Source organism: Bufo bufo, chromosome 6, assembly GCF_905171765.1.
Source record: "Bufo bufo chromosome 6, aBufBuf1.1, whole genome shotgun sequence".
Lineage (NCBI taxonomy): Eukaryota > Metazoa > Chordata > Amphibia > Anura > Bufonidae > Bufo > Bufo bufo.
Genome location: NC_053394.1, coordinates 173,446,403 through 173,459,152, shown reverse-complemented (window position 1 = coordinate 173,459,152; position 12,750 = coordinate 173,446,403). Strand labels below are relative to the sequence as shown.

The following is a 12,750-nucleotide window of genomic DNA, read 5'->3' as shown; positions in this document are numbered from 1 at the left end:
GCAATCCAGCCTCGGCTTGCGGCCTCCCCAGCATGCGTGCACAGCGGGCGCATTTCTCTGCGGTCCGGCGCGACCTCACTTACAGTGATACGCCGTGTCTGGTACAGTGATACGCCGTGTCTGATATGCCTTTTAGTAGCTGGCAGAACTGGATTCCCACAGGGGACAGCACTTAATGTAGGCGTTAGCCTTCTTCCATAGGTGGCACTATGGCATTATCCCTGGTTCAGTGGTTACTGTATGTTTTACCCCCTTACGTAGGTGGGGTATTGATACGGGACTCTCCTTATGCCTTGCCTTTTCCGTAAGAGGCGTATTCTCTCTACTTGGATTCAGTTCCTGCTAGATGCATTGCTGCATTGTCACCCTTCATGGTGGAGTATTACACTACCACTGAGTGCAGTGCCTGCCGTAAGCATTGCCCCCTGTCATTGGTGGGATAGTCGCAACATTGCCCCGTCCACAAGTGGTCCACTACCGTGGGAAATGAGTACACATCTTGGATGCTGCACTTCAACTACGCCACAGCTATAGATGCCTTTGCTTCTTCTACAAGTGGTGCGTACCGAGTATCGATACACGCTGGTGCCCTGTATTCTTCTTCTAATGGTATTTCGGTGCCGCCATTGGATACTGTGGCTGTTTCCATGTTGTGTCTTTTTCCTTTGGTGCCGGTTTGGAGCATGAATATGACAACCTCTCCCCTCAGGGGGTTGCCCGGCATCACTCATGGGTCCTAGCGTCCCCTATCTCCATGGTCCTCCACTGTTCCAATGTGTTTCAACAATATGTAGTGCGTACACCATGGCACGTAATATTGTGCTTACGTTCCAGCAAGTCGAGTGTTACACTGACTCTATATTCCCTATCCACCATTCCTGATGTGGGAAGTGGTTGTGCTGGCACTCTGGTTTAGCTTTGCAGCGTGTTCTCCTCCGCTGGTGCAGATTTTACGCTGGTACTAGCGTTCGCAGTCGCTGCAGTGGGGCATGGTTCTACCCTGGCGCTGGCTTGGCAGTTGTTCCTGTTCAACGCCCTTCCCAGGTGAAGTGTTTAAGGTTAGTTCTCCATCCCTGGGACAGTATGAGACCATGGCCTCTACCGGATTCCTCTAGTCTGCCCCTCAGTTGGTGCTGGCGGGGCGCGCTGCGGCTCCTACGGTACGGGGGTCCTGGAGTAGCCTTTACGTACTCTGGCTCCCCCTGCACGGCTCCTTCGTCAGGTGACGGATTCTTCTAACGCCAAATTCGGTGGCGTACGCTGCATGGCCTCCTCTTTAGGCGGAGTATGGCACTGCCACTATCATCCGGTGGCTTCTTCTGTGTAGTGCCAGTCTCAGATGGGGAATGGGCTTCGCCCTGCCACTTTTTTTCCTTCTCTGGCTCAGGGTTCACGCCCACTCCGCAAACCTTGGTAGCCACTACATTACTACTTCCCATCATCTACGTTGATGCAGGGTATTGGTTCTGTGTTTTTTTTCTTCCAGTCTTGTTCCGGACCAAATTTTGCGCTGTGACGTTTTCCATATCCCCCCTTCTATTGGTCCTGGGTGTACTACTCGTATCCACAACTACCTCTCTAAAGACTTGACTAGTGACTGCCATGTCAGTCCGATGTAGTCATGCCTTTTCACTGCACATTCCGTGGCTAGACATACGAGACTCGCCACGCCAGGCTGAGCGGGGGTGCTGTCACGACTGGAGTTTTTCGTTCCTGGAACGGAACTCCCCTTCTATTCTCCTCGATGCAGGAGTTTTGTTTCTCATCTTGGTCTGGTCTAAATTTCTGTCGTGCAGTGTTACTACACTGTCAATACACGGTCGCTGACGGAACTCCTTATCGTCTCTACTCCTACCTATCCAATGTATTGATTCCTTTGCTTGCGGTTGGACATGCCTCATTCAGGCGTTTTTTTTTCTCAGTTGTTTTATCAACCAGCTTCTCAGTCTCCCCACAAGCCTTCGGCTCAGGGGACATTGGTGGACCACTTACCGTTTCCGTGGAGCGCTTCCCTTTAGCAGGAGTGGATCCTACGGTTCTGGGTTTTTGGTTTAACCCTCGATTCCTTGATGGGCCAGGTTCGGCGCTTGTATCCTTTTCCAGCGTCCTCTGACTCACCCGGGGCCCATAATACCTTCCTTCAGGGAATGGCACATACGGTTACTCTGTACCGTCCTCTTTTTCCGCCTTGGGATCTGAACTTAGTCCTTTCAGCGCTCCGGAATTCTCCCCTTGAACTCTTGCGGGAGATGTCACTCCGACTCCTGTCCTGGACGGTAGTTTTTTCTTGTGGCTATCTCGCCCATCAGACGGGTGTCCGGGTTGGGGCGCTCTCTTGCAGAGAACCTTCCTGGTTCTCGGCAAGGATAAGCGGATCTCCGGCCCATTCATTCCTTTCTCCCGACGGGGGTCTCGGATTTCCATTTCAATGTAGATATTGTCCGTCCATCACTGTGTCTCTCCCCTTCACACCCTAGGGAAAGGGAGTTAGACCATTTGGACGCAGTCAGGGCTCTGACGTTTTATTTGCTGGCCTCCAGTTCCTTACGGCGTCTGCAATTGCTGAAGCATACTGCACCTGGGGCAGGGTTCCGCCCTTCGGCGTTGCGTCTCACTCCACCAGAGCGAGTGGGCGCTCTTGGGCTCGGAGGATTCAAGGTTTGGCCGCACAGTGGTACAAGGTGGCTACTGCTCTCCTTACGCACACTCTCTAAATTTTGCCAGGTGCATGCTTATGCATCGGTGGGCGCTGCCTTAGGCCGCATAGTTTTCCAGGCAGCAGTTCTTAGTTGCCTGAAGGGGCGCTTGCTCCATGAGTCTGTGGTTTTCCCTCCCTGTGGACTGCTTTCGGACATCCCACGGTTTCTGTGTCCCCCAATGAATATGGACGAGAAAACTAGATTTTTGTAAAACTTACCAGTAAAATCTTTCTCGCTCTTCATTGGGGGACACAGAACCCACCCAGTATTGTTGTTCGGCCACAGTCGTGGCTGTTGCTGGTTAGAACCTAGTGGGGTTCTTAGCATTGTTGGTGTTCCACGTTGTTTCGTTGGTTTACTTGCTTTTCCTACTGCTTCTCACAAACTGAAGCTCTCTCTCCAGGAGGTAGTATAGCTGCCGGGGGAGGAGCTAACAGCTTTAACTAGTGTCAACGCCTCCTAGAGGACATAGCTATACCCACGGTTCCTGTGTCCCCCAATGAAGACCGAGAAAGAGATTTTACTGGTAAGTTTTACAAAAATCTCGTTATGTGTATTCTGTTATGTTGCAGCCTTGTGCTAAAATATAAAAAAAAGTTCAAACGTTCAAAATCTTTGCTAACTTATTGAAAAGGCAAAACTAAAATTTTGTATTCACATTATGTATTCCAACCCTTTATTCATTACTTAGTTGATGCACCAATTACAGCCTCCAGTTTTCTTGGGTATGATGCCACAAGGTTTGCACTCCTGGATCTGGGGATTTTCTGCCAGTCTTCTCAACAGATCCTCTCAAGTTCTGTCAGGTTGGATGGGGACCGTTGGTGGACAGCCATTTTCAGGTCTCTTCAGAGATGTTCAATTGGGTGCAAGTCAGGGCTCTGGCTCAAGGACATTCACAGAGTTGGCCCTAAGCCAGTCCTGTGTTGTCTTGGCTGTGTGCTTAAGGTCATTGTCTTGTTGGAAAGTAAACCTTCGGTTCAGTCAGAGGTCCAGAGCACTCTGGGTCAGGTTTTATTAAGAATAGCTCTGTGCTTTGGCTCATTCAGCTTTCCCTCAACTCTGACCAGTCTCCCACCATCATGCTTTGCTGTAGGTATGATATTGGGCAGGTGATGGCAGTGCCTGGTTTCCTCTAGACATAAAGGTTAGAATTGAGGTCAAAAAGTTCAGTCTTGGTATTATCACCTTTGTTCTCTCAGTCTGAAAGTCCTTTAGGTACTTTTTTTGCAAACTTTCATGTATCTTTTACTGAGGAGAGGCTTCTTTTTGGTCACTCTGCCATAAAGCCCAGATTGGGGGAGTGCTGCAGTGATGGTTGACCTTCTGGAAGTTTCTCCTATCTGCACACAGTATCTTTGGAGCTTAGACAGAATTACCATTTGGTTCTTGGTTAACCGAGGCCCTTTGTCCCCTGATTTACTGGGTGGACAGCTCTAGGAAGAGCCCTGGTTGTTCCAAACTTCTTCCATTTAAGAACTATGGAGGCCACAGTGCTCTTGGGAACTTTCAGTGCAGCAGAATTTTTTGTACTCTTCTCCAGATCCGTACTTGCACATAATCCTGTCTCTGAGCTCTACAGGCAGTTCTTTCCTCCTCATGGCTTGGTTTATGCTCTTATATGCATTGTCAGCTGTGAGACCTTATATTAACAGGGTTGTGTCTTTATAAACCAATCTACTGGATTTACCAATGTGGACACTAAGCAAGGTCTAGAAACATCTCAAAGCTGATGAAGAGAAATGGGAGGTCCCCAGAGCTAAATTTAGATGTCATTGCAAAGAGTCTGAATACATATGTCCATGTAAAATTTAAGTTTTTCCTTTTTAATAAAATTCTGGGGGTCATTTATCAAACTGGTGTAAAGTAAAACTGGCTTAGTTACCCATAGCAACCAGATTCCACCTTTGATTTTGGACAGCTCTTTTGGGAAATGAAAGGAGGAATATGATTGGTTGCTATGGGCAACTAAGCCAGTTCTACTTTACACCAGTTTGATAAATGACCCCCTCAGTTTTTATTTTCTCATTATGGGGTACTGAGTGCAGATTGATAGTTAAACTTTATAATTTTAGCCCAGGACCACTACATAACAAAATGTGAAAAAAGTGAAAGGGTCTGAAGATTTTCCAAATGCTCTGTAGTTGGGTTATCTTTAGATTCTTAATGGAGGTCTTTACCACACATGGCCTTTTTCTCAAATTAGCCTCATACCTACATAGCCTAAGGCCAGACACAGTCGAGTAAGTTCATTGTGAGAAACTAGCCGCGTGTGGCAGTGTGAGTTCTCGGTTCTGACCTCTGCTCCCCTGGCAGGATCGCACAGCATTATAATAATTTCTAAGACTGTGTGTCCCTGCGAGACCTGGAAGCTACTGATTTCAGTGGATTTGGTGTTGCAGGGGCACACAGCCATTGAACTCTCTCGCCTGTGTCTGGCCTAACATGGTCTATACTGCGGGTCCTTCATCAGCTTTCTATTTAGCATGGAGCGTCTAGAGTAGGGATGCCCAACCTGCGGCCCTCCAGCTGTTGCAAAACTACAATTCCCAGCATGCCTGCACAGCCTACAGCTATTAGGACATGCTGGGAGTTGTAGTTTTACAACAGCTGGAGGGCCGCAGGTTGAGCATCCCTGGTCTAGAGGAATCATGTGCCGCATAGAGACTGTTGCTTGTTCACAAAGCTCAATAACCCCTGTTAGATTGTTCCATTGTTTCTGCCCTTCAGGAACATCAAGTAATGGAAATACACCAGAGAAACATCAACCTCCTCCTTCACCTGAGGATTTCTTAGAAGATGGTGACCAAATGCTGCAGGATGATCAGGTGGATTAAACCTTTATATCACAATGCATGGCTTCTGACAATTTGTGATCGTGGTAAAATAGCTGCTCTAGAACTCAGTTTACACATGGGATAATACTGTTATTATGCATGTCATGCTATGTTATGACGGTCGACTGGGTTACACACATCATATGGTGGTATTACTATACAGGGTGATTGACAGCTGTATTTGGCATGTGTCAGTAAGACCACGCTTGCCCATAGGCTGTGTCTCGAATTGCGGCTCAGGCTCATTCCATTGAATAGGAATGAGCAATATCAGACTCAACAGACAAGAGTAGTGCTGTTTCAATGGGGGAGATAGAGACTGGACCACTGCGGAGAGGGCGCCATAGTCGCCAGGTGCCTGCTGTTTCACACAGCTGACCCTCGGGAGCTAATGTCTGCAATTAAATGAGTCAATTGGTAAAAAAAAGTCAATCTAGTAATAATACACAATGCACAAACATTGATTGGAAAATGTACAGGTGAAACAGGTTTGCATTTCTAATTACTATTGTAAAAATGATAAATGTCAAGGACAAGAGTTTATTAATAATAGTAAGATAGTAATCACAGTACAAATGATTATAATACTATGTGAATCTAATGTATTGTTTTCCACCTTTCATTATTTAGCGTGATGATTTTGATGATCTTAATATTGAAATTAAATCCCTTGAAGATGGAGAAGAGATGAACAAGTGTGGTGATGGTCAATGTAAGGAAGAAGACTTTACAAAAAAATGGAAAAGAGGTGACCTGTGAATATTTATACCTTCACCTTATAGCAAGTTTTTATGCTGTGTGATAAATGTATCGCAGTAGAAGAGGTGTTATTGTTTTCTTTCTTTAGCTCCTTAATACATAATGCTGTACATGTACGGCATTATGCGCAAGAACATGGCAGGTGCCAGCTCTATAATACAGCAGGCACCTGGTCACAATGACCTGGATCTGCGATGATGCTGAAACTGGTCATTTAACCCCTCTGATGCTGTGTTCATTAGCAGTCGCGGCATCTGTGGAGTTAGGCAGAGGGAAGAGGCTCGCTCTGGCTTCCGATCAGAGCCCAAATTGGCATTTTTTTGTCACCTTATACCCCCCCAAAGTATTGAATAACACTGTACAAAAAGTTGTACATACCTCAAAAATGGTACCAATAACAGCTACAGTTTGTCTCGCAATAAACAAGCTCTCATACAGCTCTGTAGATTGAAATATAAAAAAGTTATGGCTATCAGAAAATGGCATTGCAAAGAAAATCTTAATTTTTTTTTTCCAGAGGTTATTATATTTTTTTTAAGTAATAAAACAAAATAAAAACTGTACAAATTTGGTACAATTGTTATCTTATTGACCTTCACAATAAGGCCATCATGTCCATTTTAGCACACCGTGAACTTCAAATATCAAAACCCAAAAAACCTTGGTGGAATAGTTTTTTTTTTTACCCGAAGTTTCAAATTTTACACAAACAAGTTTTTCCCCATTTTCCAATACAAGACATGGTAAATTAAATGGTGCCATAAAAAATGCATCTTGTCCCACAAAAAATAGGCTCTCATATAGCTATATGAACAGAAAATGTAAGTTAAGTTATGGCTATTGGAATGTGGCCGGGCAAAAATGAAAAATACGAAAATAAGCCTAGTCCTTAAATGGAGCTGGGACTCTATGGCTTTTGGGACTCCTCATTCGCCAGTGAAAAAAATGACAGTTAAAATCTATTGTTTCATTTAATTCATTCGAAAAAAAGTCAAAAATTCTGTGCTCATTATGGAAAGATCCAGTCACTGAGGTGTGAGAGAACTACCCTCTTGCTTAGAGATGTGGGGGCCCGTACGGATGAGGAATGGGATTTGGTGTCTCAGAGTCATTGTGAAATAATGTCTTAGGTTTATATTCTTCCCAGAGCATATATGATCACACGGAGGCTCCATAACTTTAGGCCTGAATTCTGTGACCATTCCTCTTTTTACCATTTAATATGGTCCTGCCCGCTAGTAAAGGGGTTTTGGGAGAAGAGCCACAAGTGTACGGCCACATGGTCAGGTTTCTGGATGCAGTTTTGGAAGCCAAAACCAGGAATTAATTCAGAAATGAGAAGTCGGATCTGTCCTGTAACTTTCTCTCTTTTATGATTTTGATTTTGGCTTCCAAAACTGCGTGCAGAGACCTGACGGCGGGGTTATACCCGAAGCGTTGCCTCCTGTTTGCCAACCCCAAGCTGTTTTCCTCCACAGAGCATTTTTTCCATTATATATAATGCCTTCTGGCCCCTGTGGATGTGACTTTTCAGCTGGGATCGTGTTGATAGGCTGCGCCTCGTTTTTTTCACACACTACCTTTGCGTTAAAGGGAACCTGTCACCAGGATTTTGTGCATAGAGCTGAGGACATGGGTTGCTAGATGGCCGCTAGCACATCTGCAATACCCAGTCCCCATAGCTCTGTGTGCTTTTATTGTGTAAAAAAACGATTTAATACATATGCAAATTAACCTGAGATGAGTCCTGTCCCTGACTCATCTCACGTACAGGACTCATCTCAGGTTAATTTGCATATGTATCAAATCGTTTTTTTTTGTGCTAGCGGCCATCTAGCTACCCATGTCCTCAGCTCTATACACAAAATCCCGGTGACAGGTTCCCTTTAATAGTTTCTTTTGTTCTTTTTCTGATGTTGGATGTGTGTTACTAGCAAGGAATTACCCAGATCTCACTGTCTTTTTGACATCTACTGCTTTGTGTCTTTCATTTTGATCCGTATGCATACTGCAATGGGAGCTGCATAAACACTGTAGCAGAACAAGCTATGCTGCTTCCAGATCGATGGGAAAATGGTATGATGGCACAACCCCTTTAATGTCATAATATATCTTTATAGGGGTTACTTCCCTTCACACAGGCTTAGGCCTCTTTCACACAGGCGTCGCGTGTGAGGGCCGGATAGGATGCAGGTGTGTCGCGGGAAAATGCGCGATTTTTTTGCACGAGTGTAAAGCGTTTTAATGCGTTTTGCACGCACGTGAGAAAAATCTGCATGTTTGGTACCCAGACCCGAACCCGGACTTCTTCACAGAAGTTCGGGTTTGGGATCAGTGTTGTGTAAATTTTATTATTTTCCCTTATAACATGGTTATAAGGGAAAATAATAGCATTCTTAATACAGAATGCATAGTAAAATAGGGATGGAGGGTTAAAAAAATAATAAAAATGTAACGTCTTCTTCTTTGATGACCTGGGAGGAAAAGGACCTTTGGTGACGACACTGCGCTCGTCACATGGTCCATCACATGATCTATCACCGCGGAACGGAACTACGGATGCAGACCCTTTCATACAAACATGTGAATGGACCCTAATGCTGTCCTTTTTTCTGTGTGGAAACACTGCAACGTGACTCATGGTTTGACCTCAAAGCATAACATATGTTTTTGTGTTATCATTAATAATATTTATGTTGTAATAATTATCATTATACAGGATGGACTTGTAAGAAGTCAGGGACTGAGGAAGCTAAAAAACTGTATGAAAAAGAGAAGGCTCCTGAAGAGAAAAGAGGTCAGTAGTCAGTTTTCCAGGAATTAATACTGTGGGCAGTGCGCCTGTATAGGGGAAACAATGGGTACTTTCTACAGCAGTTTCACCCTAAGGGTCTATATACTGTCAAATTATCACCTTAAAGGCAATGTGTCACCAGTGACCTCCCTATCAAACTGTGCTTCACCTGATTAAAACACAGTTTTTTCTTTTGTAGATCCAAGGCTCCGTTCCCAAGTGATAATACTTTTTCCCAATATGCAAGTTAGGTGTTTGGTGCAATGAGGGCATCACCATTGCCCTTGTAGCACCTAAGCTTCACTTTATTTTATGGCCAGTCCCTCCTTTTACTGTTTTGCCACTGCCTGGCCCTGTCAGTCAAAGCAGTGAGGAAGGATCTGGCCACATAAATCAATGGAACTATGTAAAACATATGTAACCCCTTTCAGATGCCGGCGGACTAACCCCTTCTATGCCGCGGTCAGCGCTGACCACAGCATAGAAGGTGCATGCGGCGGGTAAGGGAGTCCATTGGGTCCCCACGCTGCTGTGGCGGGGACCCGATGGGTGACAAGGCAGCCCAATGCCATTCACAGGCTGCCCAATGCCTTGCACAGCATCGGGACCTACCTTCTATGGGTGCCGAGAAGATCCAGCCTAAGACCCGTCTCCTGGGCAATCTGTTAGTGTATTACTCTGTGTAATACACTAACAGGCAATGCATTACAATACAGATGTATTGTAATGCATTGCAGAGGGCATCAGATCCTCAAAAGTTGAAGTAAAAAAGTTTCTAGTAAAAAAAAAGAAGAAGAAAAAAACGCCCCTTTCCCCTGATTTTATAATTAAAAAAATTGGAAAAAAAGGAAAAAACACAGATATTAGGTATCACCGCGTCCGTAACAACCGGCTCTATAAATATATCACATGATCCACCCCGTCCGATAAACACCATAACAAAAGAATGTCATAAAAAGCTATTTTTGTCACCTTACATCACACAAAGTGCAACACCAAGTGATCAAAAAGGCGTATGTTCCACAAAATAGGATCAATAAAACCGTCGCCTCATCCCGCAAAAAATGAGACCCTACATAAGAAAATCCCTCAAAAAACAACAAAAAACTATAGCTCTCAGAACATGGAGACATCAAACATAATTTTTTGGTTTTAAAACTGCTATTATTATGTAAAACTTAAATAAATAAGAAAAAGTACACATATTAGGTATTGCCACGTCCGTTACCAGCTCTATAAAAATATCACATGACCTAACCCCTCAGCTGAACACCGTAAAAAAATAAATAAATGCCAAAACAACCAATTTTTCGGTCACATTGCCCCATAAAGTGTAATAATGAATGATCAAAAAATCAAATGTAGCCAAAAATGCTACCAATAAAAACGTCAACTCTTCCTGCAAAAAACGAGCCCCTGCACAAGACGATCGGCTGAAAAATAAAAGAAATATGGCGTTCAGAAAATGGAGACACAAAAACATAATTTTTTTCAAAAATGCTTTATTATGTAAAACTGAAACAAAGAAAGAAAGTAGACATATTTGATATTGCATCCGTAATAACCTGCTCTATAAAAATAGCACATGATCTACCCTGTCAGATGAATCTTGTAAAAAATCTAAACGGTGCCAAAACAGCCATTTTTTGGATACCTTGCCTCACCAAAAACGTGATATAGAGCAATTAAAAATCATATGTACCTCAAAATAATACCAATAAAACTGGCACCTTATCCCTTAAATTGGGTCACTTTTTGGGAGTTTCTACTGTAAGGGTGCATCACGGGGGCTTTAAATAGGACATGCCATCTAAAAACCAGTCAAGCAAAATCTGCCTTCCAAAAACCATACGGCGCTTCTTTTCTTCTGCGCCATGCCGTGTGCCCTTACATCAGTTTACGACCACAAGTGGGGTGTTTCGGTAAACCACAGAATCAGGGTAATTAATATTGAGTTTTGTTTGGCTGTTAACCCTCAATGTGTTAAAGAAAAAAATGCAAAATCTGACAAAAAAGTGAAATTTTGAAATTTCATCTCCATTTTCCTTTAATTCTTGTGGAAGGGTTAGGGTCCATTCACATGTCCGTTTTTTCTTTCCTGATCTGTTCCGTTTTTTGCGGAACAGATCTGGACCCATTCATTTTCAATGGGTCCTGGAAAAAATCGGACAGCACAATGTGTGCCGTCCGTTTCCGTTGTTCCGTTCCGCATGTCCGTTTAAATATAAAACATGTCCTATTCTTTTCCGCAAAGTTCGGATCCTGGTACAATACAAAGTCAATGGATCCGCAAAAAACGGAAGATATTCGGATGTCATTACGTATGTCATCCGTTTTATGCGGATTCCGTTCCTGGAAATTACATTTAAATATTTTTTTTTTTCAAAGAAATCCAAGCAACTTTATTTGCTTATTGAAATTTATACATGTTTCCGTTTTTTGCGGATCCGCAAAAAACGGATGACATACGGATGACATACGGAAACATTTTCAGGAATAACGGATCCGCAAAAAACGGACCGAAAATCGGGATATAGAAAAATACTGACGTGTGACTGTAGCCTTAACAAAGTTTGTAAAACCAGTTGTGAGTAACTTGAGGGGTGTAATTTCTACAATGGGGTCATTTATGGGGGGTTTCCACTATGTAAGCCCCACAATGTGACGTCAGACCTGAACTGGTCCTTAAAAAGTGGGTTTTGGAAATTTTCTTAAAAATTTTAAGAATTGCTTCTAAAATTCTAATCCTTCTAATGTCCTAAATATCTAAAATGACATTTACAAAATGATGCCAACATAAAGTAGACATATGGAGAATGTTAAGTAATACATAAGGTATAATTAAGGCAGAGAAATGTAAATTTAGAAAATTGCTAATTTTTCAAAATTTTTGGTAAATTTGGGATTTTTTCATAAATAAAGGTGAAATACAGTACAGACCAAAAGTTTGGACACACCTTCTCATTCAAAGAGTTTTCTTTATTTGCATGACTATGAAGGCATCAAAACTATGAATTAACACATGTGGAATTATATTCCTAACAAACAAGTGTGAAACAACCGAAAATATGTCATATTCTAGGTTCTTCAAAGTAGCCACCTTTTGCTTTGATTACTGCTTTGCACACTCTTGGCATTCTCTTGATGAGCTTCAAGAGGTAGTCCCCTGAAATGGTCTTCCAACAGTCTTGAAGGAGTTCCCAGAGATGCTTAGCACTTGTTGGCCCTTTTGCCTTCACTCTGCGGTCCAGCTCACCCCAAACCATCTCGATTGGGTTCAGGTCCGGTGACTGTGGTGGCCAGGTCATCTGGCGCAGCACCCCATCACTCTCCTTCATGGTCAAATAGCCCTTACTTTCAAAGTTTTGCCAATTTTTCGGCTGACTGACTGACCTTCATTTCTTAAAGTAATGGTGGCCACTCGTTTTTCTTTACTTAGCTGCTTTTTTCTTGCCATAATACAAATTCTAACAGTCTATTCAGTAGGACTATCAGCTGTGTATCCACCTGACTTCTCCTCAACGCAACTGATGGTCCCAACCCCATTTATAAGGCAAGAAATCCCACTTATTAAACCTTACAGGGCACACCTGTGAAGTGAAAACCATTTCAGGGGACTACCTCTTGAGGCTGGGTTCACACTTGAGCGTTTTACAGCGCG

The 12,750-nt window shown here is 43.4% G+C and overlaps 2 protein-coding genes across 5 annotated transcripts in view; one reads left to right on the top strand and one right to left on the bottom strand.

The window, feature by feature from the left end:
- The window catches only part of LOC121006072 (zinc finger protein 287-like), a 519,245-nt gene that overhangs the window by 95,426 nt on the left and 411,069 nt on the right, over positions 1 to 12,750 (bottom strand). The gene's annotated exons all lie outside the window — the stretch shown is intronic.
- The window catches only part of LOC121006077 (oocyte zinc finger protein XlCOF8.4-like), a 65,910-nt gene that overhangs the window by 32,925 nt on the left and 20,235 nt on the right, over positions 1 to 12,750 (top strand). For all 4 annotated transcript variants that reach the window (XM_040438977.1, XM_040438975.1, XM_040438976.1 and 1 more), the window contains 3 exons: positions 5,430 to 5,527; positions 6,167 to 6,284; positions 9,015 to 9,092. In XM_040438977.1, coding sequence (XP_040294911.1) covers positions 5,430 to 5,527; positions 6,167 to 6,284; positions 9,015 to 9,092 — 294 coding nt within the window. The remainder of the gene's footprint in view (positions 1 to 5,429; positions 5,528 to 6,166; positions 6,285 to 9,014; positions 9,093 to 12,750) is intronic.